We start from the raw sequence: 27,868 nt of genomic DNA, 5'->3' as shown, positions 1-27,868 counted from the left end.
AAAAGTGCTAGGAAAGCACTTTCAAATTTCAGACACTTGTCAGAAGTTAGCTCTATTTTTTAGATATAGCATGACAAGTGAAACCGCTGACTTGGACATTAGTAGAATATAAGCTCTTTCAAGGGCCCTGCCTTTCCATCTGTTCTGTGTGGCGTCTTGCTGGCTTGAGTGCTGTAAAATAATTAGTCATGTGTAAAGATCCAAGTTGCTTCTAACATTTCATGCTGCCTGTGCAGTGTCTGCATTTCCTTTACTTAGGACAGCAGAGATAATGGAAATCACTTCCTTTTCGCTTGCAGGCATTTGTCACATTCAGGTTGGTAATACCGCATGGTTTGGGCTGTAGCTGCAATACAAAGAGCTTTTATTAAGTAAACTTTTCACTGGAATTCAAGAGAATTAATAAAATTATTCATAAATATTTTTAGTGCCAACTATAGCGCAGGCCACAAAATGCCTTTCAGCTCCTTCTACAGTGAGGCCAATAACTTGTGTTTGATTAAAGCATGGCTTCCAATAAAGGCAGCTGTCCAGTCTTCATCTGAAGTGTCAAAGAAATAAATGGAGGATCTACCATTTCCTTTAGTAGTTTGTTTCAGTAATTGTCTAACTTCAGTTTCAACATGTTGATTCTCATTGTGCCTTTCTCCACTAGGCTGTACAACTGAAATCTAACCCAGTGTATGAACTACTCCTTTTGGTCCTAGATTCAGTAAAAGCCTATTTATAAAAAATAAAAAAAAAAATCTGCTGGGGGACATGTTGAAGCTGACAGGGTGCCTTTAACAGCTCATGCAGAGTCGAAGGGGAAAGAAGGGGGGGAACTTAAACTCACCTTCTGCATAGGCCTCGTCATGATCCTGTAGCTGCTCTGTTGTTTCCAGATCCAACACAGGACCATGTAGACCTTTACGGTATGCTGACTTGTTAAGGGAAAAAGCTTCAGAAACAGCAAACTCAGAGGCTTGTTCCACTCTCTTTAAAATAGATAAAGGAGGCAAGAAAAATTGTTCATGACCGATACATCCTCCTTTTCAAACATGATACATTCTAGATTCCGATTCTATGCTCCATGTTAGGGTACTCCTGCAGATTCCCAATAACTTCAGCAGGTGTCCACATGAAGAAAGAGTTTATCTATACATTATTATAATCTCATAACATCATGCTACCAAGTAGGTTTATAAAGCACTTAGACCTGTTTTTAGGTGCTTGCAACTTAAAAAAAAATTTTTTTGGATGTCAGTCAAGCTTTTGGGCACGCAGTATCAGAGATCTGATGTGCCCGGAAGTTTGTCTAACATATCTCCTAAATATACCGTTGGTCCAATAAAAGATATCTCCAAAAAACCCTTGCTTCTCACCTATTTCCTGCACCATTACAGCTACTATAATGCAACCCTACTACTAGTTAGAGGGAAATTTCTGAACTTTGTGTTCAATCCGGAGGTAACAGTAGGCTTCCTTGTGTGTGATGGGAGATAAACTTGGGCACATTCCATTCAGTTGCTTCTAAGATAAAGAATGGAAAAAAATGAGTTTAGATAAGGCATTCATTCGGTGTTTTTTGTGTGCTCAGATTTCTAAAAACGACTATTTTATCTCATAGCAGTGCTGCATCCCCTATTCTGAAAAAGGACAGGGGACTTTACAGATTGTACTAAAGAAATATTTCAACCATCATGCATCAAGCTAAACTGCAGACCCCTCTCCTTGAAAGCCTTAAAAATGTAGCTTGGCATCTGACCTCATTTCTTTTAAACAATAATAAATGTTTAGATCTTGGGAAGATCTAGAATACTAAAATCAATTGTTCAGCTTGAGAGAAACAAGCCCAAGTGCGTTTCACTGTTGCAGCAAAGGCCTCGAGTCTCCTACACACTCAGAAGTGGGGCAGCCCTACCACAAACTACTGATACTGCTGGGAACCAAGATACATTTACCAAACTGGTATTTGGGTAAGGCACTGGGTTTAACGTGTATTCCTGCCAAAGGTATCACTGCATTTTTAACACTCGCTAGCAGTCAGGACCTTGAAGATACATTTCGCATAAAAGAAGGTGCTTCCAGTAGCACAGAGACCCTAAGCTTCTTGCTAGACTAGGGGAGAGTACTGACCCTAAGGGAACAACATGACCTATCTACTCAACAGCATCACATCCTTCATTACCTAGGTGAACCTTAAAGGCCCTCTATCAGAATCATAACTGGTTTAGCCCAATACTAACAGGATCACAACACAAGACAATATGGCCACCACAAGCAATCATTTTCTTTGGCAGCTTCACTTTTTTTACAGGCTTATTGTCTTTAACTGTTTTAAGGATTCTAGTTCATAAATAAGTACTGTATTTACCCAAATCCAAGATCACTTCAAATTTAAGATGAAGTCCCCAATAATTAAATTCTGTACATGGAAAATGATAAATGTGTTATAATTTTCTACATATAAAATCTAATTAATGGGAAGTCATCTTAAATTTGTACCCACCCTCCTCCCCCACTGCTGTGGCAGGGAAAACAGTGATGGGGGGCATGGGACCAGATTCTTGCTCCCCTGCCCCCTGTACCACATGCCTCTGCCAGTCCTTCCTCTATGCCTGTGCCTGTCCCCAGCCCCTGTGCCTTTATCTGCTCCCCCACTCTGCCTTCCCACCTCCTGCTCCTCCCTGTGGCCTGCCTTCCCCACCTCCATGCCCATGATTGACCCCTGTTGCCTACCCTCCCACACTTACCTTCTGCTGCAGTTCTGCTCCTCCAGGGCAGTCAGCAGTAGTGTGGCCCTGGCCTGGACACAGTCTAGCCCAGCCCAGCCCAGCCCAACCTGGTCAGGCAGAAGCTGTACCCAGCCAGGTGAGGTCAGGGCTGGAGAGACCAGAGCAGAAAGTAAGCGGGGAGGGAAGCAGCAGGTGAGGGGGAAGACACAAGCATGGGGGTCAGGCTGCAGGTTCTCTTTTCCCTGCATGCTCCCCTTGGCAATGGGCCTCTTCCTTCACCCAATGAACCATTCTGACCTGGGGCAGGTGGCAACTCAGCTTCAGCCCTGAGCCACTGCCTGCCCCAGTACAGTACTCAAATTAAAGAAAAGGCTTTCTTCCCCTCACAACTCTGCCACCGCCGATACTGATTGGGCAGGGGATGGGCCTCATCTTGGATTTGACTAAATACACTAAAATGAATCTTGGTGGTAGATTTTAGACATCTTCACTGGAGACTTGACAAAGAGCCATCCATTTATGTCCCAGAAGCTACTAAGCAATTATCAACAGACACAAACTTTTTATCATAAGCTCTACCAGATGCAAACTTAAGGATGAAAGACTTTTAGTCTCATTTTCAACCTGCTGAGCCATGCCGTTCCCTAACGCCGGCATGTCCCTGTTTCATAAAGTCCTTTGTTCGTGGGTTTACCTTGATCCAGTGCTCCACACTGTCAGAATCAAACTTTGGCTAGAAAGAAGATGCAAAACATGAATGTAAAAATATCTCTGCTTATATATTTTTTAAAACTTGGTTTAATGTGATCAAGCCTAGGACCAGTCACTTGAGTCCCATGAAAGTTTTTGCTCTTTCACCAGTGATATCAACACTCTAAGCTTCCTTTTCATTTCTAACTCAAATGCTTCTGTGGTTCAGACAGGGACTGGGAACTTAAGAGACATAGATTCACCTCAAATATTGCAAAGATTTCCTGTGTTACCTTGTGCAAGTTAACTGATTCTCCAAAGAGTTGATGTTATGAGTATGACTAGTCCACCTAACTTCAGTAACATCATTCATCAACACAAACTTTGCAGGATTGAAGTTCACATCTTTCTTTTTCTCAGTTCCCTCTCTGCAAATAGAGATAGCATTTCTATTCCTGCCATCCTTCCTTCCTCCCACCCCCTACCTTTGTTTGCAGTCTATTTACACTAAAAACTCCTCAGGGCAGGGGATGCCCTTTTCCTAGGTATTCTCTACATGCATGTACATGACTAAGACAATAACTAAAGACTCTCTGTATGCTATAATTCACATGCCAAATAGGCCTCATAAAGGTGCCACTTCTGCTATTCTAGGGGAAAAAATACAAGCTTCCCCCACTTACAACACAAACTACAATTTCAAAAAGCTAATTTTGGAGGGAAAGTTGCACATGGCATGTAAGCAGATACAGTAACACCAAGAGTCTAGATTTGCCTGCCTGGTTTATAACCCCCCTGCCACCCTCCATTGCCGCAATTCAAGGCTGGAGCTGCTTTACTTATTTTTTGTTGTTTAAATTTCAAGTCCCAGGTGAAATCAGCCAATCAGTTCCAAAACCTATCAATTGAGCAGAACTCAGGTGTTCAAATTCACATGGTGCTACCACCAGCAAGTATCCTCCCTCCCAGGCTCATCAACCTGGGGTTTCAGATATGTCCAAAACCATGGCACACATCCTACAAGCAGGCTTAAGCCCAGAGGTCTTGGGGTTCAGATGTCCCGCAAGTGTTGCTTGCCCTGAACCAATGGGCCAAAGAGCAAGTTAGGGGGAAATCCCCCAGCTCCATAAAATAGGTGTGTAGTCAAGATTGCTCATGGTGGGGGGGGCTGCCTGCAGCACAAGGACACATCTCCACCCTATTCTACATATAGACGTTGAGAGGTTAGGAAGAAGGGAATCTTTCTTTCCAATCATGTCAGGAAACCACCTGGACTGATTTTTTTTTTAATTAATATATTTTGTGTTCCTGGTCAAATCAGCCAAATCATAATGATTAAGCAGAACTCAGTTGTTCCATGAACCAGACCAATTCAGCAGGTGGAACTCAATTGCTCAAAACACCATGTATGGCGCTACAACTGGCGAACATCCTCCATCCCAGGCTCTCACCCTTGGACTTCAGATACTCCCAAATCCACTGGCGGGCATCCTATATGCAGATCCAAGTCTAGAGGCCTTGGGATTCAGATGCCCCCACTTGATCATGGTATCTTCCTTGCCAGGCACCTACTCTTGCAACTCTCACCTCTTGCTGTGGCTCCAGCTCTTGGAGTTCAGTAATGGCCAACTCAATGAGAGCTTTCCTAGCCTAACGGTAGACAAACTCTTGCATCCTCATTGCTACAGAACAAAGCTGAAGGCAGCAGGGGCTACGGCCAGCCTGAGCCACACAGGGACCAAAGCAAAGGAGACGCACCCCAGGGCAGGGGAGTCATTGATGACAGTGGGTTCCCTTAGGCTCTTGGAGACTGGGCTGAGGCAAGGGCTCAGCTAGGTAACGCCAAGCCCAGGAGGGGTGGGAGCAGACAGATGGTAGTGCCATTGCTCATGCCCACGCAAAGAGCCCACACAGCTCCTCCACCGAGCGGCATTCCCCAGGGGCTGTATAAAGGGCGGGGATGAAAGGTGTTTTCTGATTGGCCAACAGTGCCCCCGATGCCCCCTGCATGGACAGAGCCCTCTAATTGGCCGCGACAGGGAAGCGGGTGAACCCCATTGGTGGAGGGGGAGGTCCCCTCCATAGGGGCCGCGAGAGGCTCGTAGCTGCCCGTGGGGGGTCACGGTTACCTTAGGCCGGGCCGCGGCACCGAGGCGCTGCCAGCGGTACAGCCCCGAGAAAGCCATGGCTGGGGAGGGTGGTGCTCGCCGCCGCGAGGTATGCCGGGAAGCCGAGTCCCCCGGCGGGCGACACCGCGGCAGCTCGGGCTGCGCGGACTACGCGGCCCACAATGCACTGCGCCGCTAGCGTGCGGCGGCTTCACCATGGCAACGGCACCCCTACGTAGCCACCCCAGAAGGGAGTCCCCTGCGTCCCTTAGTGATGACATTGCGGGCGCTGATTGGGCCAGGGCCGCGGCCGGCCTGTTGCGACGCAGACATGTGGGGCCCTGAGAGAAGCAGGTAAAGAGGGTCTGCGGCGAGTTCCCTCCGCGCGAGCCCAGAGCCAGTGTCTAATCCCGGGCGACGGGGGCAGAAGGGGGCGGTGCCAGGCCCAGTGACTAATCCCAGTGGGGCGGGACCAAAATCCAGGGCCGTGCCCCAATGAGGGGGGAAGGGTATGGGGGGTACCGTGCCAGATGCCCTGGTCCAGTCCTGCTCAGGGGCCCACAGCTAGAGCAGCAGCCCCGAGGCTGGTGCTGAGCAGTGCCCAGGGGGTGTGGGACGGGCTTGAGGAAGGAGACCAAGAACTGTGCCACTTCCCCAAGTGCAGTGCCCTGCCCTCCTGAGTCCCAGCAGTCAAGGGCCAGTGGGTGCTGGCTGGTGGGTGACCCTGGAGTGCCCATTACTAACCTGTGACCCTGTTTTTGCACGGGCTGTCCCATGAACTCATGGCTGTGTCCCCTAATTCAGCTTCCCTAATTAAGGAAGGCTGAATGCTTCCCTAGTCGTCCTTGTCACTGCTAAAATGGGGCAGCACTTAGGCTGGAGTCCCTCCAGACTTGGGCTGCACGCATGCATTCAGATAACCTTGGAGAATTTGCCCAGGTTTGTTCTCCTTGTAGAGAAGCTTACCTAGAGCCATGAATACAGAGCAGAGGGCTTGCCATGCTGACATGGTGCAGCCAGAGGGATCCCTGTGCATGCATCTCCATATGTTCTGCAGGCTCCCTTAGTCTGCCTGGCAGCAGATGACAGCAATGCATGGGGCAGCCTTGCTTGGCTAACAGATGGCCCATGGTCAGCCTGTGTTGTCAGCAGGCACAGACAGTTGATCCCTCAGGAGACACTCTTCTGGAAGTGGTTTAACCCTGATTGTGCACAGTTTATTTTTTTTCCCTTAAGCAGCCATTTTTTTCCCTTAAGCAGCCATTTTTACTCTGAGAGAAAAGCTTGAATATCTGTACATTTGTGCTTTCTCCTGGGAGAAGAGCAACTCTCCCAGGAGAAACTGAATGTCTGTACAAGGTCTAGGATACCTCTTTTGAGAATGACTTCTTATTTGGCAGCCATAATGGATACCCCATTGGCAGCTGCATTGCACAGGGAAATTGCTATTAGCCTTAAAAATAAGTGGTTTAATTTTCCATTTCCCTCCATTTCCTAGCATTTACAGAAACAAATAGAAACCCAGCCTTTTTGGGGGAGAAAGCCTCCCTCACCGATCTCTCTGCTTAAAGAACCTAGACGCAGTTGGCCAGGAGAGTTTAGCAGGATGAAGTTAAATCTTTCCAAGGTGGTCGACAGATGCCGTCTTGGGAAACTGACTAATCTTGGCAAGAAAGGGGCTCAAGTTCTGGAGTTTCCAGGTTGCCTGCTGTATACCAAGACAGGATCCCCACCACATCTCACGCATGACACGCTGCAGGTGATCAAAGGGGTTCCCACTGTTGCACAGATCACGCTTTCAACCCTGTAAGTACAAAGCCCAGATGGACACCTGCTTTTGTGCAGTTAGCTTCCCAATTGGAAACAACACTTCATTTGGACAGGGGTGGCCGACCTGTGGCACAAGCAGCACAGGCAGTCTCTGCATGTGGTAGGTGAGGGAACGAACAGTAAGAGCAGGAGATCATGTCAGGAGCTGAAAGTGAAACAGGAGACCAGGCAGAGGAAGGGGGTTGGAATGGCACTCAGGGAGGGTGCATGGCTAATTTGTGGCATGCCTGTTAAATAGGTTGTTGCCCCACCCTCACCCTCTCCCGGTTACAGGTTTATCTTATTAAAGTGTGTGAAGCGAGAAGCATCTCATCTGGCTCAGCCCAGTAGCACCTCTAGCGCAGCATCTTGTTCTCCCCAGTAATGGTGAGAGTCAGATGTTCAGGTTAAGGTACAGGAAATCCTAGAATGAATGATTATACAGCCCTAAGCAGTTCTCAGGAAGAGAGAACCTGCTGCTTTGGAACTATGAAGGGCTTGGCCTATAAAACTCCAGCACCTAGCTATGGCAATGCTCTTTGTAAAATACAAAATTTGAAAATGCAAACAGAAAGCTTGCAGGATAGTTGCCAGTGGGATTTCTCACTGAGGACTTGTTGGCATTATGGGGCTTTTGCTGCTGTAGCTGTGCCAACAGAACTATGTTTGCAGAGTCCCCTAGTGGAGACAAGGCATATTGCAGCAAAAGCTACACCAATATTTTTGCTGTGCTGAAATATTGCAAGAGAGCCACACAATGGATGGGCAAATGGGGTCAAGAGATCTGGGTGTGGCTTAGGGTTGGAGGGTGCCAGAATGGAGCTAGGGTGTGCCTCCCCTCCTGCCCTTCAAGCTCACACCCTGCACCTCACCTACAGCAGCTCTGACAGTGGGAGGGCAGAGCATCAGCAAGAGACAGCAGTCAGTGTTTAAATGGCTGCTTGACACCCATTTGCAGCAAGGGTGACACTATGAGCTTCCTTGCTGGTTTTCTGGTTCTGACTGGCTCCAATTCCAGTTTCCAATCCTGGTAAGACCCTTGATATTCCATGATTGCAGTTCTCAGTTCTTGATCCTGATCAGACTTTGACTTTGGTTTTTAGCTCCTGATTCTGGTTTACCCGTGGCTTGACCTGTCTTTGGCTTCTAATCCTGGCCTGCTTTGACTTTAGCTACAGCCTCTGAATCCAGTTCTGACACCAGACTCCTCCATACCCCCAGCTCCTTGGGGAAACAGTTGGGACCACACTAGTGTTTTACACGTTTAACCACTAGGCCAAACTGTCCACGTCCTGGTTTTCTAATATATAATATAATATAATATATAATAATAACACTTTGACTTGTACAGAATCCTCTTGTAACTGCTCTGGTCAGGATGCAAAACAGATCTTTCTCATTCTGATCCACAGACTCCATTACAGTCCCAGCTGGGGATCCTTGATGCCTGTTTAACAGTAATAGTAGCTGATTGTTTTAGGTCTGAGGTCCCAGGTTCTGTGCAGTATGCCCATTACAGTGTCAGCCATCACATTCCCCTTGAGGGTTTAGATCAGGGAGTGCCAATTAGCCGCACACCCATCCCAAGTGCTCCTTTCCCTCCAGTCACCTCCTTGTATCTGATACGTTGCTTTGCTTTCTGCTCCCTGTCCTGTGCTCCCAGCTTGATCTGCTTTTCTGCTGCTCCTTGCTCAGTGATCCCCATCCTTTCTGCTGCTATGCTTTCTGCTCTCTGCTTCATCTGCTGCTGCTGTGATGCCTGTCCCCTCCCCAGTCTGCTGTGTGCCACTTTACTTGTAGCATGCATGTCACAGTTTGGTCACCTTTGGTTTAGATCCTTGGGGTTGAATAGGTTCTACATGAATTATGTATGCGTGAGAGCTCAAAGCAAGTGTTGTGTTTTTTCAGTTACAGGTCAAACTTTTTTTTTTTTTTAACTCTCCAAAAGAACCATAAAAATCACTTGACTTATGTGAGTGTAACAATAGTTATGACTCTGACAATCTTGACTTTTGTTACCTGCAATATTTTTATACATGGAACAAAAATACTAAGAACTATTATTTTTCACATCTTATCTTGTATATAGCCTGCACCCTTCTAACTAAAACTGGCTGGTGAAACTTAGTATGCAGTATATGCGAGAGCTCCAGAAATTTGGTAGTAGGGGAGTGTTGGCAGAGTTAATTGCCATGGCTAAGGGAGCCATGGCAGCTGATGTTGTCATCATTCCTCTGCTGCCAATTTTCCAGACTTGTGGAGATCACCTTGGCCAGACGGCCTCATGTGCCAGTGTGGGGCAGTGCACAGGATCATTCTGTGTCTGGGCAGTCACGAGGCCCTGGACCCAAAATGTGGGGTCAGAACCAGCACATGGTCCCAAACTCTGTGCTGGGTCACAGTCAACATATGTATATTGACTGTGTGTGCTGGGTATTGGCTCAGTTTACTGGATCCATCCGCAGGCCCCATCTGGCACAGGCCTTGGGAGCAGCCAGAGACAACCATAGGGGAGTGTGGAGCCCAGGGCAAATCAGCCTGTGCAAGACCCCTTTAACACTGCAAGGGGCGGGACTGCAGCCACTCTGCCCAGCTCTGCAGGGCCCCCAAAGCGTAAGGCCTGGGGCGGTTGCCCCAGTTTGCCTCTCACAAAGGACAGAGCCCTGGGAGTAGGTTTGTCTCCCTAGCTGCTGCTACTCGGTGTCTCCTAGGAAAATTTTATCATCTTCACTCTGCCTCTTAAAATCAATGTGCGTATTATGTATGTGGGTGTGTTGTATGCAAAAATTCAGTATTTTAGCATGTTCAGTACATTTAACCCTTTGGGCCTTTTTCTTAATTGTTTGATCTTCCCTTTGATTTTGTAAGGGCAAGAGCAGTTTAAGGTCTTGTTCTGTAGTTATCAACTTTTATTCAGGGAAGAAGTAGTTTCTCCTAAAATCCAGCCTGAAAATGTAGGGTCCTAGCAGCTTGCTAAGGTTGCTCCTACCTTGGCAAAAACAGGCTCTATAGCTCCCTACCTGTGCAGGTCTTCTACCATGATATGTGGTAAGTGATGTTGTGTGGATTGGCATTGCCACATAGTCTAATCCAGATTTAGATGGCACTTGTGTTGACAACATGTAGGTTTCTTTACACAGCAGCTCTATCTTGCAGGCCCTGGGGCAGTATGATCTCGTGATATTGGCGTGGTGCCCATGTCATTCCTCCATCTCAGTCTGTTCTGTTGCTGAAAGCTTCTGCTCATCTGGTAAAAACTAAAGTCCTTTCACCAGGATGCTGAGTAATTAACTTGTCCATGCTTCTTTCTGCAGACTTCTTGTTGTTGAAGCTGTTGTTTATATATCTAATACGTGTGTCCTTTTATCTTTGGATACAGTGTGGAACTTCACGAGGTCTTGGAGGAGTACAAGCAAGGAATTGGGAAATTTATAGGTAAAAGTGTGTGTGTGTGTGGTCTGAGCCCCTTATACTTATACTTCTTATACTTCTGTACATACTGAGGCAGAGGGCTAGGGTGCAAGTCTTTTACTGCTTATAGCTTGTGTATCAGTCTTTTTAATGCCCTGTAAGCCACATGGGCAGCTTATTTGTTATTAAATGTGGACATAGGATAGATGCAAAGTATTAGACACACCACAGAGCCTGTAGTTCTTTTCTTCATAAAAGAGACAGTGCAACAGTTATACTGTAATTTCCCCCAACACTGTCAAGAATGGGCTTCCATACTGACTTGGAGGGGCCCTCTTCTGGATCAAGAAAGGCAGCTGTCCATGGTCTCTCTTTTTTTTTTGGCCTTTGTGCTGTGAGTGAGTGTTGACAAGTACCATTTTGGTGACTTTTTTGATGCAGACACTTTCTACAATTCAAACCTGCTGAGAACAGCCTTTCCCATACAGCCTACCAAGCAGTCCCTGGAAGGTAACATCTCTTCAGTCACTGCTCATATGGGACAAAGTAGACTGGGTTATTCCACCCCCCCCGGCCGCCACGAAATGATGGCATGAATAGGCAGTATGGAACGCCCCAAGTATAGTACACTCTGTTAGAAAGGATTTTCTGGCACGTCATCAAGCCTCTCAAGTCACTATTCTGATTTTTTTTTCTAGGGAAGGTGGCATTCAGGATGCATAGACCCTTCAGGGCCAGAGAAATTTGTCTTGCCCTCCTTTCAGGCCCCTCCCAGTCTTCTCTTTCACTTGACTTGCTCCTCAAATTCTTTCCTTTGCTCTGTGGAAGGTTGTGGGCCACAGATGTGTTCGTTTCATTTCAGAAGGAACCGCTCTCAGGCACTGAGCTTGATTGAACTTTTTATGCCTCACTTAGCCAGACAAAGAGCCTTTTCTACCAGGGCACTCCTTACCAGACAGGGAGCAAGACCTTCCTCCCTAGATCTGCCTTTCTGTTGACAGCAACCCTGAGGCAGTGTCATCTGTTTTAGTCCTTTATATACCTTCTTTAAGGAGCACTTTGTGCATGAAACCTTCCCCCTGGTTTTTCTTGTGTCTAGAATAATTAACAGCACAACCTTCTTATTCCTCATGCCATAGCTGTTGTGAGGCATGCACACAGATTTATTGTGTACCCTCTGTTGATCAGGGACATGTTTAATAGGGGTAAAGGCCTGCCTCAGCCTTTCTTGTGCTTCCCAGACTCCAACTGGAGTAGGAACATGTGTATAGAACACACACAGATAAGCTTCTGTGCGGCCCTGTTCATTATTGGGCATGTTCAATTGTGTACCAAGTGACCTCAGTTCAGTCAAGAGGATTTAGACACATCTGTCATTGACTGTAATTGGAGGTATGGCTGGGATTTTCAAAGGAGTCCAGAGGAGTTAAGAACCAAGCATCCAGGGAGCTTAAACGGGATTTGAGCAACTGACTCCCTTAAGTGCCTTTGAAAATGCCAGACTGTGCATCTCAATCTCTTCACTGGCTTTGAAAAGTTCAGACTTTGCCTACAGAGTGGGGAAGCCCATATTGTATTAAATGCTCTCAGCTTGTTCAATAGTGGATGAGACTGTTACTTGAGAGGATGATAAACTTCTCACTGCTGCTGCTTCTCAGTCTGTTACCATAAAATATGTTGCCCTTCCTTTAAGCCTTGGGCCTGAGATGGTTTATATAGCCCAGACTAAATGGTGTCAAGTGTCAGATGTCCCCCATGTACACGCTGAGTGGGAAAATGAATCAACTGTTGTTGTGTCTGACTTCTTTTAGCAACAATAGACATTAATCAAGTGAAATAGAGGCCCATAGGCCACATGTAGCTTGTGAAGTCATAAAAAGCAAGTTCTTCCACTTTCATTTCCCACTCCATTTAGAACCTAGCTGTCTCACTTGATGTTTCATTGCCGTGGAAGTCAAACAAGTGATGTTACTGATGGAAGTAATGTACATGGGGTTATCTTTTTTTTTAAAGAATCACATCTGCCTCTTTAGTGAGGTTCTGGTGCAGCCTTCCTCATGTCTCTTTCTGTTGTGTCTACAGGTATGCCAGATTCAGTGCTGTACTGCTCAGTTCAAGACCCTGCCACCTCCTGTCCATCTGGCTACAATACCAACAAGGTATGGTCCCAAAGCTCCAAATACAAAGGTCCAAATTAAGTCCCTCAAAACCCAGACATCTCCCGGTGCTAGAGAATCATTGTCTCCCATTTACCAACCAGTGTTCCCTGTTTAAACAACAGAATGCCATCATGGTGCATCGAGCAGTACTATTCAACCCTGTTAGACTCAAGGCACCCCTCAGAAAATGCCAGATTTTAGTTTTCACTTGTTTCTTGACTACAGAAAAATCATAGAACAATTTGTCTGTTCCTAAGCACTCAGAATCCACAACAGGTCATAATATTTTTGACACTACAGGTTCCTGTTTAATATCACTGGCTTTATCTTGGGAATCATGTGGAAATGTTTGCGTACCTAACAGTGCTAATGTTACATAGCACCTCACAGCACCCCTAAAAGCAACCTGTTTAAGAATCACTGGCACAGCAGAACATAAAGCACAGGGCTACAGTATCCATCTATATATCAGGCTTAAAATAGGGGAGTGTGGTCAGATAAAGGGCCGCAACTGATCTGTCCTTTCCAAAATCATGTCTTCTGACTACATAGAGCTAAACTGGGTACAGATGAAATTAATTTGACTTATAAACTGCTCAGATTTCCTCAGGAGCCACTGAGTGGCAATAAACTTAGAACCCCTGGAGGCCAAGTAGCTGTCACTTCTTAGATAGCCAAATATGCAGGAGGATGACATGCAAAAGCTGAAAGGGGCTGGAGTGATCACTGGGGATCTGGGTTTTCTATTTCCCATGGAAAAATGGAGTAAAATGTGGATTTTCCCCCTTACTGGAGTAAAACACGGATTTCTCATTTTAGCAGAGAAACCTGTGGATTTTACAGTTTTACAGTGAGCTCTTTGCAGGCTGGCAGAGTTTCAGCTTGCATGGCACGGGGAGGGAGCAGGAGGAGGGCAGTCAGGCGGGGGCACTGTGTGTGTATATGCATATGCCCTCAGGCAGCCTTGAAAGCAGCCCCCATAGGTAAGTGAGGGGAGGGATTGAGGCCCCCATAGGGGGGGAGGGAGAGAGGGAGGAAGTTGGGCAGGGTTGGGGCTGGAGCTGCTGCCTGGCTGGGCAGTGTGTGGGGCTCCAATGCATGGCATCAGGGCCCCGGCAGAAGGCGGGATGGGGCTGCAGGCAGCTTGTTTGGGGGTGGGGCTGGCTCCCTGCTGCCCTCCCTGGGAGTCTCCTGCATGCATGGAGGCAGTGTGGGTGTCAGCACAGGGTTGTGACCCTTGCTGCTGTGGCACATGTGGGAAACACATTGCCAGGGCAGCACAGAGATCAAGCTGCAGGCACCTTTCCTGCGCAGCTACACTCTGCCCTGGAGCACCGAGTCGCCACCATGGGCTGTGAAGGCCCCAGTGGAGTGCAGTGGGGTGGGAGCCTGCAGTGCGCACTTACCAGGTCGTCTTGTGTATAGGCATAGCTTTTGCTCAACTGCTCCTCAAACACATTTTGCTTATTGGACTACTACAACCCTGGGTTGGAAAAGCTGTCCCTAGGATTGGACTTCTGTATCCATGACAATGTTGAATGTTCCTAGTGAAGAGTTTAGCAAAAGCAGGTGATTCCTGTTTCTTTCTGACGTGAGTACCCGTCATTTACAAAGTAGGTTGAATCCCATCCAATTCATTTTGCACTGACCGCAACCATTTCTCAGTTGGCAGGACTTTCTGTTACTATTTCTGTCCTTGTAGTCCATGGGAATTGTGCTGTTAACCTCTTGACATGTTAGTGCATGTGTGTGGACAAGTGCCTTTGCCTGAATAGAATTCATTAGAGGCAGTGAAACGGAATGGTTCCCTTCACTGGACAGAAAGGTCCTGCATTCCAGGCTGCAGTTGAACCAATGATCAGGCTCCTTAGCCTTTTACCAGTTCCTCAAACTATCTGGTTTTCCTGCAGTTAGCTTTATTGGATAAAATGGGCATGCTGCTAGGGGGAAAATAATTACACTGTTCACGTTTTTTATATCTGCTTGAGAAGTGAAACTAATCTGATTGGTTTTGCTTTGCAAGTCTTGTACGCTAGCACAGCATGGGTTATTCTGGGTTTCTGGTGCAGCAAGAAGAGCATTTGAATACACAAAAGCTGTTTGGCATACCAAAGAAAAAGCAGTAAAAGAAGAAATTCATGATAATGCTTGTACTCATATTGGTGGCTGTAAAACCCTTTGATTTTAAATGTGGAGGTCTAAACCATGGGAGTGTTTCTTTCAAAGCAGTGACTCTCAGTCGTTTGGCCCTGCAAACTAAATGAAGGGTGTGGGTCTGGTCCATAGGCCAGCTCAGAACTCAACCACCAGGATTAGGTCCTGGGGGCCCTGTGCTACTTCCTCCTGCCATGGTCAAGTCTCGGGGGCTCTGTGCCATGTCCTGGTATGCTGGGGTCAGGTCTGGTGCTACCCTGTGGGCCCAATCTAGTGCACAGGGCCACAGTCCCACAGGATTCCCTATGGACTAAATGACAGAGTGGCAGGAGCTAAATTTGTCCTTCAGGCCAGGGCTTGAGCACCCTTTCTTGCAAACCTTGTGAGACTCATAATTATCCAGATGGAATGATCCACATGCAGGGAAGAGGCATATTATGCTAGTAGCTACAAACTGGAGCGGTCAGGTCCGCATATGACACTAAAGTCAGTCAGCATTTGAAATATGTCCCCTTTGTTTGCTCAGGAGCTAAAACATAAGAATACTGTTGTTTGGACCAATGCTTTGCCTTCCTGCCATAAAAGCTGTAGATGGGATGGTACATGAAAGTACAAGATGGAAGCCTAAGAACACAGACACGATGGGAAGGATCTGATCATTTGACCACCTGGCAAATGGTGGTAATGCCTCAGGGGAAAATGAGAATGCATGTGCACACAATATCTGAATTTATTGCTCAAGAATCTAAGACTTTTTTGTGTAAGCCTGCACATAGCAGAGATTCCTTTTCCAACATTAGTTCATGTGGTTAGAGCATAGTGTTGGGTTCAGGAGACTTAGGTTATTTTTCTAGCTCTACCACTGATTGGGCCTAGCATGGAAAAGTCACTTTGCCTTTCATCCCAATGACCATGAGAAGATGTCATTCTCATTTTACAGATGGAGACACTGAGGCATGAGGTGAAGTGACTCACCCAAAGGTCCCCGGAAGGGTTTGTGGCAGAGATGGAAACAAAACTCAGTTCTGCTTCCCAGTCTCGTGCTTGGGCTGCTACATGCCAAAGACAGCTAGGTTTTCTGAGCAAATTTCTTTGACAGTTTGTCCAGAAATACTCTTTGACTAGCTGGCATTTTACCAAGACTCCATAGAATCCCTGGTGGTCTCTTACCCACTCCCATCAACAGCTGTCCCCATATTTTTTTGTTTGCCCACTACAGACCGTGTCCATATGGGGATGCGGTGGGCGGATGGAAATGACGCCTTCCAAGTTCATGAGCATGCAGCAAGCTCTTCAGCCCAACTGGTTCCAGTGCCTTTCGGATGGAGACACTGCTTCTGGTGAAACCAGCAGGAAGAGAGCTAAGAAGTCTGTGGACCGATCACTTTCCTTTCTGGACAAGTGCCTTCAGCTGCTAGAGAAATCACCGGTAAGGTCTCAGCATCTCTGAGGCAAGTGTTTACACTGAGCCTGGTAGGTGCTCCAGGGCAGGAGCAGTAGAGCATCTGCATGCATAGTCCACTCAGGCCTGAGTCATTCTTGTGCAGGAGAAACAAACTGAGGTCTTTCGCCTCTTGCACCATGTACAGAGCAGGCACAACATGAGGAGCAGCAGAGAAAGGATTTTCTTGTGCCTGTCCTGCGTTTGTGCCTTGTCCCTGACGAAGGGGAATCAACCTCTAGAAGTGAGAGAGGAATTCAGTCTTTTTAGTGTTTTGGGGTTTTTTTTGAGTACAGCTGCCTCTCCTAGGCTTGTGTTACCTTCTGTCAGCACCAGTTTCCACCCAACCTAAAGCTTCTAGGGAAGCAGACTTAGTTATCAAGGGCCTGAGGTCTGCTGAAATACCAGTCCATAGACAATGAGAGTCCCTCCTGAAGGGGGTCTCATGGAGGGGGGAGCAGGGATTTTTTCCCTTGTCTAGAAGTCAGACAATCCCTCATTCACCTGCCCTATTCATTTTATTTTTTCCTTATTTAAACTCCTTGGAGTACCACAGTCTTTCTAGCTAGTGGGGACTGAGTAGGTTTCACCCATGCTACTCAAGCACCTCCCTTACTGGCAGACTGAATTACACTCCTTTTTTTCCTAGGGAAGGGGTGTGTGTGGCTAGAGCTGTGCTGGCTAGGAGCCCATGGTAGTAGGGAGGGGGCCAGCCTGGTCCTGCGTAGTGCTGACATTGGGGCAAGTCCGCTTGCCTTCATGCCCCGAATAGGGAGCACTGCAGTGAAGTATGCTCACTCCTTCTCCATGTGTGTCCAGTCCCAGAAATAGTGTCGCAGTCATAGATTGGTGCTGCACACACCCCCCACACTGTTCAGCTTTCTTATGTGCATTTCTTGGCTGGTTGCTGCAAGAAGACTGTTCCCTTGCACACAGGGTAGGGGGAAGGGGTCAGGGTGAACTTCATGGCAGTCCACTGGGTTCAGCACAGAGGTGGTGTAGACATGCCCTGAGAGGTACTGAAGTGTAAAGTGTAGTGAGTAGCAGTCATGACAGGAGGCTTTCCTCAGGTGTCCTGCAGCAACACTTGGCATTTCTGCAGTGCTATCTGAGAATCTAATGCGGTGTCTAAAGGTGTGTTGGTGGTTTCTACCCTCAAGGGAGGTGGGTAGCTATGGAATGAACTGGGGGCAGAGCCTGGCCCTTCATTCTCCAGTTCCCTGCTCTAGGCCCTAAGCTGCACTGTTTCCAGACCAGAGCCTTATCAGCTGGTACCAAATTCCAGCAATTTTTATGGGTCCAGGAAGGTGCAGTTCAGTTTCCAAGGGCCTGGAGGCTGTCACTGGTCCTGTTTCTGGGTAGTGAGGTACAGGTCTTGTTTCTGGACCAGCTAAGTTTGCATTTTTTGTAGTGCTTGTACCTCTTGCCTGACCCAGGAGCTGCAGGAGAGTGTGCTGATTGGCGCAATCGAAGGTGGAGACGTTCTGGAGGAGAGGCTCAGGTCAGCCAGGGAGACTGCAAAGCGTGCTGTGGGTGGATTCCTGCTGGATGGCTTCCAGGGCCATGCTATGGCCAAAGAGACCAAGCTGAGCTTGATGGAAGCGGTCACAGCAGAGCTACCGGAGGACAAACCAAGGTGAGATTTAAGTGGGGGATGTATTGCAGGCAGTTATCAGGAAATGCCTGTTCTCTTGCTGATGATTGTGTGAATCACATGCTGTGCCCTCAGATATCGAGAACCTGGGTTATGATAGGTCTGATCTTGCTTGTTAAGGAAAAGGTGGCACAGGACTAGACCTATAACTGTTAACAATATGAATCTGAACTTTTGCAAGGCTTTTAGGGAGATGCAGGGTTTGGAGTCAGGCTTATTTCTAGACAGAATCCTGTTTGGGATAGGTGTACGCTGGATCACAGCTAGCCTGGAACAAAGCAACAAAAAGGTCATTCTACTCAGGAGGGGGTGTTTATTCTCACTACAAAAACTACTACTTGATACATTATGGCTGTCACCTGTCACGCTTGGAACAGCAGGGGGTGCTGCAAGTCAGGAATGAAGGGCATTGGCAGAGCCTGAAGCTGGAAGAGCAGAGAGGGCTGCAGGATAGGAAAGGGGCAGTGACAGCAGAGAGGATTGTGCTTAGATGGTATCCATGTGGCAACCACTGCTTGACCAACACTGAACCAGGGCTAAAAGCATGAGCTTGTGTAGCATAAGTCAGAAGGTCTGAATTCTGTAGCTGTGTCTGGAGATCACAATGGCCATGGACTGGCACAGTGCAGGAATTGTAACACTAACCAGTGGGTGCCACCTGCCTGAACTGCACCTGGTTCTAACCATTAGTAGAAAACCATGAAACCATGATGACCAGTCTTTCAAGATTCTTCTAAGCAAGCCCCTGGGCCTGTCAGCAGTCCCAAGATGGTACAGCAGGATACAAAGCGGAGCTTTCTGGAAGCAGAAGTAAAACCAGCCCCTCACTGATAACTCTTATGAGGCTTTTACTGAGCTCTGCCTATCTGCAGAGGTCTGCTCTCCTGCCGCACCCAAGTCTTGAGATCAGCCAGCTTCTAGTAGTAAGAGGGGAGCTCCATGATATCTACTCTTTGCTCTCAAATCTTCCTTTGCTAGGAAAAACACATTTACCTTGATGGTTTGTCTGAGTGTTTGAATCTTGCTTCCCTGAATTATCCCTGTAGCTGCCATCAGAGAAGCTATTCTACTTGCTCTTTCTCCTTTCAGAAATGATGTCCTAACATTGGTGAAGAGCTGGGGGAGGGTCTTGACAGAGTGGGGCAGATGCCTTTGTACATCTCCAAAGACATGAATTTGAGCCCAGCTCTGGACTCGTGCCAAAGGCTGCTGTAGTCAACCCAGCTCTACAGAGGCACAAGCCCTGCATGGGTACCCATCCCAGGCAGCCAGGTGTGTTGCCATGTGACTCCCTTCTGTAGCTGATGTGTTTTAACCACATTAAACTGATACGCTGCTTATGCTTGGGCAGCGCTGGACTTTTACAGATGGTGAGGAACAGCTGCCACAACCTGCTTTGGAGGTAGCTGCCTTTTTGTGATTTAGCATTCATCCTAGGCGGAAAGATGCTCCCCAGATCTATGGGTACAAGGGTTTTTCGTCTCATGCTGGCCAGCGCATGCTCAGAAATCTCAACATGTGCAAGACAAAAACTGTATCCTCCCTCTGTATGAAGTACACATTAGTCTGGGAACTGGTCCCATGTGTAATTAGATACCAGTTGTTTTACTACTGAGGAGCATTTTCTCCCAACGGTGGAGGCATTAAATGTAAAAAAATGAGTCAGTCGATATTTTACCTTTTTTTTTCTCATTACCTTAATTAGGGTTATAAAAGTGACTAGATTTGCCCCCTTGTTCCTTCACTTCTCAGCCCTGTGTATTTTCTCAATTATCTCTTTAGTTCATTACCCTACATTAGCTTACCCTGCTGTCAGCACAGGCAGTGCACCTGCGAGAGATCCAGAAAAGCTGTTTTCTCTCTGGCCTTGTCTGTTCTCAGTGAAGCTGCCAGCTGAATTTGGATGGCAGCAGACTGTTGTCACTGACTGGTGTTAAGAGGTTGGAAGACCCCAGCTGGATTGCCAGGTCCCAAGAAAAGCAGATAGTCCTGGCTGCTGGGGGAAATTGCTGCTTTTGTGTTTAAGTGGGTCCACCTGAGCAGGAAGTGGTGGGAGACAGGAAGGAAAGGGAAACTAAGGACTCATTGCATTGGCCTTTCTCATTTGTGTCTTCTCATTTCAGCAGTCCCCCTGCATACTTATTTTCATAATAGTGAATGCATTACTGCAGAAGGGAACCCTTCCCCCAGCATTGATGTGTTATTACATCCTCCTCCTTCTCTTTTATAGAAACAGGACATTGGCTGTCATAGTCCCCCTGCTTTACCTATGGCAGGCTAGGGTGTTATGTCTTGTGTCAGGGTTGATGATAGTTTTACAAGATTTTAGATTATGGATTTGTATAGGATGATTTGGATGGGTATGATCCTGCCTGAGGCAGGGGGCTGGACTAGATGACCTCTGGAGGTCCCTTACAGCCCTACTTTCTGTGATTTTAATTGACAACCTTTACCTTAAGTGCTGCTGTAGATTGTTTTCCCCTCCTCCCCCTCCCCTCTTCCCTCCCCCTCTTACCCCTCTATAGACCCTTTTGGGTTAGTGAGGTGAAAGAAGATGAATTCCTATATCCCAGTCTAACCACCCATATTCTGTATGCATGCATGACCTTACTTGTAGAAGCAGTCCTGTTGGCTTGAGATAGATGTTTGAAGGTTCAGGCTTTGAGAATCCACTCAACTCTCTCATCCTTTGGACCATTTTGTGATGTTGCTGGTGGTTTCAACGAATGGCCACATTCACCTGAAATAGTGCTTTCTGCACCCAAACCAAGCCACAGGGAACAGTTTTGAAAATGGCTAATGAGAAAGGGAATGTTTGAATGTGACCTGGGAAATATTAGAAGGATGACTGAAATGGAGGTTGTGCAAGAGGGTTAGGGACCTGGTGCAGCCCCCTGCCCCCTACCAAACAAAAATGCCAAGCCAAAACGAAAAAAAACCCTTGTACCCTGACAATGTGCAATGAAGTATGTGATCTGTAGAATCAAGTGTAGTGGGTGGGTTATGAACTAGAATCAGTTTACATAAGCACCAAGGAAGCTAAATAGCTTTAAACACTATACATAAGATTTAGAGGTTGTTCAGGGTTTAATGAGAAGTTGGTGTAATATTTCCAATAGTAACATAACAGAGAGCCTGGGAGATGAGGGAAATTTGGACGGGCTGTCACATGCCGTGTGGATGGAAAACAGAAGTGCACGGCCTCATGATTGGCAGTAGTCTATGTGCCAGCTTGTCTTCACTTGCTGCTGCTTTCACTGCCATAAGTATAGTATGCCGAATATTTATATCATTACACTGGTGGACTGTCTAGTGTCTTATCTTAAAGCTCCTAGTCATTACTGGGTACCTGTGGCTAACCTTATTGGACCACTGGTCAGATCCATTATGGCTGTCCCTGTGCTGGGGGAGACTGCAGTTGCCCGTTCAGTTCCATTCTGCACACTGCAGACCTGTATTTTTTGTATGTTTCTTTCACAGACTCATCCATGGTATTGGCAAACCTGATGAGGTACTAGAGTGCATTGAAAGAGGAGTGGACATCTTTGAGAGCGCTTTCCCCTACCAGGTGACAGAGCGGGGCTGTGCCCTATCTTTCAGCTATGACTACCAGCCTGACCCAGAAGCAGCAGGTAGATTTCTGCATAGCTGTATTGGTGTGGTCATTGGCTGATGTAAAGTGGGAGGTGTCATGGCCAGCATAGCATGTTTTAATTATTCAAGGCAGGAGTGAGGTTCTTTTGGGTGGTCCTAAAGAACAATGTCAGCCAAAGAATTTGAGACTTAACCTTAGCACCTGGAATATCCAAATGAGGTCAACTGGACCATGGTTAAAAGTACTGTAGAGTTGAGGGTATTCCATGGTTTACTGCGTAGGTGGCTTTATGGGCCCAATACTATTACATGCTAAGTGCCCTCAAATCCCATTGGGCCTGCTTCTGTTGAAGCAAAGCTCCCGTTACCTTCAGCAACACAAGATTGGCCCCGCAAATTTTAGTGGGAGCTGAAGGCACTTGGCTCCTTGCAGTGTTAGACTATGTAGCATCACTCCTCTCTCCCTCTCCAGCTGGACAATGTTAGGGAAAACCTTACTCACTGGGAAGCAGTTTTTCCCTGCCTTACCCACTTTGCTCCTTTAATATCAGCACTAACAAAACTAGTGCAAGTTAGTCAAATCCTTTGTGAACATGGCACTTGCTTAAATGAGTGAAGGCTTGGTACCTACCCAGAAAGGTTTCAGATGCAAGGAGTGGTGTCCTCCCTAGACCTGGTAAGATTTTTAATACCAAAAAACTCCCCATAGTAGTATCTTCTTAATGAATCGAACTTTGAATCACTTTTTGTTTTTTTATGCTTGGAAAATTCAAAACCAGCTGTTCCCTTGTGCTCACTTTTAGGTCCTGGCCCACAACTAAAGCCTTATGGTAGCACTATGCAGCACTAATAGTGGCTTGCCACAATTGTCTCCTTTTTGGAGAAAGAAGTATGAGAAATTCCAGGCCCAAAAGCCATGGCCTTGTGGAAGTTGCAAGCAGCTGCATCTCTTGAGTTTGGAATCTCCATCTGTAACTGCAGTATTGCTACCACCACAGTCCAGCCTTTTGGATTTCACTGGTATGGAGGAGAGGGGGAGGGATCTTTAATCCCAAAAGTGCAACAGGAAAAGTAAAATGAATGTAGATGAGTCACTTATCACTTTCACTCAAATCTAAATAAATCAATAGTTCAGATGATTTCCTGCTGTATAAAATGGAATTTAGGCTGAAAGTATTTTGTATGACTTAATAAAAAGGAATTAAACTCAGTAGAGCAGCAAAAGATGTGCAGCTGTTTGGCTGTAAACTTTTGTCAGATTAGTTAATTCCTTGTTACATGCCTTGCAGTCTAATTAGGTTTGATCTCATACATGTATCCAGTTCTACTATCTTAGGATAACCAAAGAGGGATGATGATGATTTTCATAGAAAGGAGTTGGAGATTTTGGTTTGTAGCAGCAGAGAAACTGAGATGTCTGGTGTCAAGTTACTTCCTGCCCTTCTTTTTCACTGCTGCCTCTTGAAGAAGTATTGTTGCTTTTTGCCACAGTGTTGAAACAAAATTGGACCGAGGATGCTGGGGGAAATGGCAGCAAAAAAGACAAGGATGAAACCTCCAAAGCTGATTTGGAAATGACATCATTTGAGATATTTTTGAAGGACAAAAGGTAAATGGGCAGGGGAGAGACTTTTAAACGGTGTCTGCAGCCATATTGTTTTGAGCTAATATTCTTATGCTGTGTCATGCTTGGTCAGTAGCTGGATGGCAACTACCCAGGGAACACCTACAGTCCTGCAGAGAATGCTGGTATTTACTAAGTGCATAATCCCCTCTGAGGTGGTTTTGGACAAATGCCCTAGCCTGTCATTTGGAGACAGTGCCAAGATACCATTGTTCAGGTAACATAAAGCCAAGGGTTTTTTCTTTTCTTCACTGTTTAGCAAGTAAAAGTGCCACAGCACTTTTCACAGCATGTTACAGCCACATTCCAACTTATGGAAAATAGCCTGTAATGAGGAGTCTAATTAGTGATTGAAAGTTTTTCAGTTTTTTTAGTACCTGATTTGAGACATCATTGACAGATCCAGGTTTTGAGCAGGGGGTTGAGACCTCATCCTTTGTTAATCCAGGTCTTTTTTCACTGTGTGTCAGGAAGGGCACAGATTGAGGGGTAATTACTAGTCATTTCTCAGTCTTGGCCTACATTCCTTCTCATCTAACTTTCATCTTCTGTAATGTTGACTGTGCTAATAGTAAGTTTGTGACTGGGCAAGCAATATTGTGGCTCTTTAACGTATTACCCCAGAGAATCCAGACCTTCAGGCATGAATGAAAAGATTCCCATTCAGAAAAATGTTTAACATCACCCTCTGAAACTTGGTTGCATTATTCAGGCTGACTAGGGCAGGGACTCCGAACCACCGGGCTGTGGCCCAGTGCCAGGCTGCGAAGGGTTGGCTGCCAGTCCACAGGAGGGCTGGCTGCCAGACTGGAAGTGACCATGGACTGGCAAACCGTGGACTGGAAGTGACTGGCACGCTACTGCAGACTGGCAGCCAACCCTTTTTTATGCTGAGTGTAAAAAAAAGTTGGCTACCTGCCCACAGTATGCCGGTCACTGCTAGTCTGAAGTTTGCCGGTCCTCGGCCTAAAAAGGTTGGGAACCCCTGGACTAGGGCCTGAGTTGGAAGCCCTTGAAGACAGTGGAAAGATTCCTGCTGATGGTTTCTGTGGGCTTTGGATTGGTCCCTTAGGTGTGTGACATTATTAGCAAGAGGCTGTTGGCAGGAATGGTGTGCTAGAGCATGAATAAAGTACTATGTTGTGATGCAGGAAGAGCTTTGCCCTGACTTATTTCAAATGAGAATGTAATGTCACTGTTTCACTGTTTGCAGCCTGCTGACTGGAGCAAGGTTTCATTGCACACACTTCACAAATCCTTTTCCTTACTACTTGATACTGGACTTTTTTTTTTTTTTTTCTGATGGTGGCTCTTTTGCCTCCCTCTTCCTTAGATACCAGGATGATTTTGGTCCCCTTGTGCAAGGCTGCTCCTGTTACTGCTGTCAGAACCACAGTCGAGCCTATGTCCATCACCTCCTGGTGACCAATGAGCTACTTGCTGGTGTCCTGCTCATGATGCACAACTTCCAGCATTACTTCAGCTTCTTTGGCGCTATCCGGGATGCACTAAGAGATGAGAGACTCGATCAGCTGAAGAAAGTAATCTCCAAGCAGGCACTGTAAGACCCAGAAAAAGCATACCCAGTCCCTGTGAGGTCAGGGGAGATGTAGGGAGAATAAGAAGTTGTCCAGAGAGAACTCATAAGTATAGGGCAAGGGAACTTTTAAGTGGTTTGGCATAGAGAGGGAAGAAGAGAAGCACATGTGCATGAGTGCAGATAGATCCCTGTCCAGCTGCATCATGGGAGACTTTTTGGCAATTGTGGTTGTTCACTTCAGCCTCAGTGGGCATTACAGCCTGATGTCAGCCTGGTTAGAATTTGTCTCTCTGGGGAAAAAGGGATGGATCATCTGTGCATTTGCTTTCTGTGAGATTCTGTCCTTTGCACCTCCCTCCTCAACGTTCAGTACCAATTTTGTCCCCCATATCAGAACTTCTTGGGGTACTTTTGTAGATGTCTACCAGCTTTTCTTCCTGCCCTCCGTCTTACTGCCTTGGCATCATCCTAGGCTAGGAAGAGAGGAATCACTGATAGTTATCTCCATTGTGGCAAGCCAGAGCACTTGCCCCAAAAACAATAGAACAAATCTCCTTATGCAGTCAGAAACTAGGTCTGCCGATGCCATGCTCCATCCCCAGAGTTGGCCTTGTGACAAGGCACTTCAGTTAAGTACCCTCTTTTCTTCCTTGCTCTCTGTGTCTGCTTCTGGGTGTTCTGACTCTTTTTAATATTCTGTACTAGGTGTTCACCCCTGTATTAACCTCTGGACAGTGCTGAACAGGCCTCAGTCTTGCTGGTTGTGTATGGCTGCTCAGAGCTCCCGTGTGAGATGAAACTGCATGAATGACTAAGACCCCACAGGAAAGAACATATATCTTTTTTAAACCACATGATTTTTTTTAATGCTATTGATCTATTTTAAATGCAGTTGTCATTTCTTTATCAGACTTTTTTAAATGTCCCATATACTGGAGTAACTGATGTATTTATTGTATTTTATGAAAATATCAATAAAAACATTTTTCACATTCTTTGAATTGCTTCATTGAAGTCATAGACATTTTGTTTGAGTTTGAATTCAGTTACGGTCCTTAAAACACACCTTACAATTAGTAACATGACCTGAGAACATAGGGCTTGTTAGAACAGATCAGATTGGGTTTATCTGCCCAAGTGTCCTGCTATAGATAATGGCCTGGCACTAGTCACCCTGGAGGAAGGCTTAAAAATTCCACAATAGACAATGAAATGGGAGTGGGGGAACTTTAATATAGTACAACCTCATTAAATTGAACCCTTGTTCAAAGCGACTCTAACTTTTAACAGTCCCAACCTCAGGAACTGACTCGTTCACTGTTGTAATGCAGTAAATTGACTGGAATCCTATTATAATGAGCATACTTTTTTTAATGTACTTTTTTAATGAACTTTTCTTCTGGTGCCATAGAGCAGTGATCTCCAAACATTTTTGATCGCGCACCCCTATCAATAAAAATTTTTTAGGCACGCACCCCCAATATATGTATATTTATATTTGCGCACCCCTATCAGTAAAAAAATTTTGAGCATGCACCCCCAATATATGTATATTTATATAAATAGAAGTTCTAATATTTTCTTCCCGCACCCCAGTGGATCATCTTGCACACCCCTCTTCAGAGACCACTGCCACAGAGGTTTGTTATACTAAGGTTGTTCTGTATTGTTATGTAGAAGCAGTTAGGATTGTTATATTTTCTGGATTGTTTTATTAAGCCATTTGTCTTATGAATATTTTTAAGGGTTAATCAGCTGCTGACTCTCTTCCTCCCCCACCCCTTTACATACAGTGCTGGTATCATCACACAGTGCCTTTTACCCCTCCTCTTCCCCCTCCCTCTCCTGCAAGCACTCCAAAAAGAACTAAATCAAAACATTGCCGCATGGTCTGAGACTGCAGCAGGAGGAGTTCAGGCAGGAAGAATGTAGGTATCTAGTGTAGGCTGAGTGTCAGGACTAATGTCTTTTCTCTTCTGACCAGTGTCACAGGATTGCTATAGACCAGAAATGAATGACCCTCCATTGTACACTTCATCTGAAAGAGGGCTCTTCTAGCAGCATAGGGCTGCTTCTATGATGCTGTTTTGGAAACAGCGTAATGCAGGCTGTGCAAGATGAAGGGCAGATACGATTAAAGACAGATTAGCTCCTGTAGAACAGTCTTCTTTCTCCAAACCTCTTAGATGGAAAAAACGGCAGAAGACTTGTCTGAGTGCACACGCTAAAGTTGTGCAAAAGGAGCAGAAGTTGTGTTGAATATTTTTTACTCTTTGTTCATTTGGGTAAATATTAGTCACATCCAAGCTGCATCTCTAATAGAGTTGCTCACACATGTTAGGGAGATGAGGCAGCTTATCAAAATGTGCATCAGCCATTTCCAATCTATCTATGCCAGTCTTCTTCATCTAACTGCTGAGAATTATTTTTTCAGTTAAGGTTTTGTGGCGCATGGTATTAAATGTTTGTTAAAATTCAAATGATTAAGAACTTACAATAAAATATTCATATATCTTGTAATTCCATCAGGAAAAAACAATCGCTCAAGTTTCTCTGGCTTTATATAATGCTCTGCTACTGCTGCCTGCTTACAATTTTTTTTTGCCCACTTATGTTTTTAGTGACTGTTACCACCCACCCAAGAATGAGACCTATTTTTCTTATTTAATAGTAAAGGAACAGAGGTGATTAGGATGCATTTTGCATGTGTACAAAAACAGACTAGTCTGAAACTACTCTTATTGAATGCCACCTACATATAAATTTCAGGAAGTGGGGAAACTTCCAGTGCAATTAAGCATGAATGTCACTTTTTTCTTTTGGGGGAGAGAGAGTTTTCCACATGCAGTACTATTCAGTGAGAGTACAAGGTTGAGAGGAGAAAATACTTTGCTTCTTGCTTTTACTAGCTTCATTAGGAGTTCAATTTACATGCACAGATTCCCATTTATTTCTGTAAACCCTCCA

At 45.9% G+C, this 27,868-nt stretch overlaps 3 protein-coding genes across 5 annotated transcripts in view; 2 read left to right on the top strand and 1 right to left on the bottom strand.

The window, feature by feature from the left end:
• The window catches only part of ZDHHC23 (zinc finger DHHC-type containing 23), a 48,181-nt gene extending 43,639 nt beyond the window's left edge, over window positions 1–4,542 (top strand). The window contains exon 5 of the mRNA XM_019548781.1: window positions 4,279–4,542. Within this exon, the coding sequence (XP_019404326.1) occupies window positions 4,279–4,316 (38 nt within the window). The 3' untranslated portion in view covers window positions 4,317–4,542. The remainder of the gene's footprint in view (window positions 1–4,278) is intronic.
• The window catches only part of CCDC191 (coiled-coil domain containing 191), a 38,172-nt gene extending 32,537 nt beyond the window's left edge, over window positions 1–5,635 (bottom strand). The window contains exons 1-3 of the mRNA XM_019548778.1: window positions 5,537–5,635; window positions 3,412–3,450; window positions 836–977 (exon numbers count right to left, since the gene is read on the bottom strand). Coding sequence (XP_019404323.1) covers window positions 836–977; window positions 3,412–3,450; window positions 5,537–5,593 — 238 coding nt within the window. The 5' untranslated portion in view covers window positions 5,594–5,635. The remainder of the gene's footprint in view (window positions 1–835; window positions 978–3,411; window positions 3,451–5,536) is intronic.
• Window positions 5,636–5,780: 145 nt separating this feature from the next.
• On the top strand, window positions 5,781–27,418 carry QTRT2 (queuine tRNA-ribosyltransferase accessory subunit 2). Of its 3 annotated transcripts, none has more exons than XM_019548783.1 (10): window positions 5,781–5,869; window positions 7,014–7,321; window positions 10,704–10,759; window positions 12,818–12,894; window positions 16,268–16,477; window positions 17,926–18,125; window positions 21,624–21,775; window positions 23,229–23,346; window positions 24,695–24,922; window positions 26,886–27,418. In XM_019548783.1, the coding sequence occupies exons 2-10, from the start codon at window positions 7,122–7,124 to the stop codon at window positions 26,902–26,904; spliced, it is 1,260 nt and encodes a 419-aa protein (XP_019404328.1). In that variant the 5' UTR covers window positions 5,781–5,869; window positions 7,014–7,121; the 3' UTR covers window positions 26,905–27,418. The 3 variants fall into 3 exon arrangements, with proteins under 3 accessions (XP_019404328.1, XP_019404327.1, XP_019404329.1); XM_019548782.1 differs by lacking the exon at window positions 26,886–27,418 and adding an exon at window positions 25,607–25,896 and having other exon boundaries at window positions 5,782–5,869; XM_019548784.1 differs by lacking the exons at window positions 5,781–5,869; window positions 7,014–7,321; window positions 10,704–10,759; window positions 26,886–27,418 and adding exons at window positions 12,692–12,715; window positions 25,607–25,896.
• The last annotated feature ends 450 nt before the right edge of the window (window positions 27,419–27,868 follow it).

Source organism: Crocodylus porosus, unplaced genomic scaffold (genome assembly GCF_001723895.1).
Source record: "Crocodylus porosus isolate Cpor-Errol unplaced genomic scaffold, CroPor_comp1, whole genome shotgun sequence".
Classification (NCBI taxonomy): domain Eukaryota; kingdom Metazoa; phylum Chordata; order Crocodylia; family Crocodylidae; genus Crocodylus; species Crocodylus porosus.
Note: the sequence above shows the minus strand (reverse complement) of the source record. Positions and strands in the feature narration are given on the sequence as shown.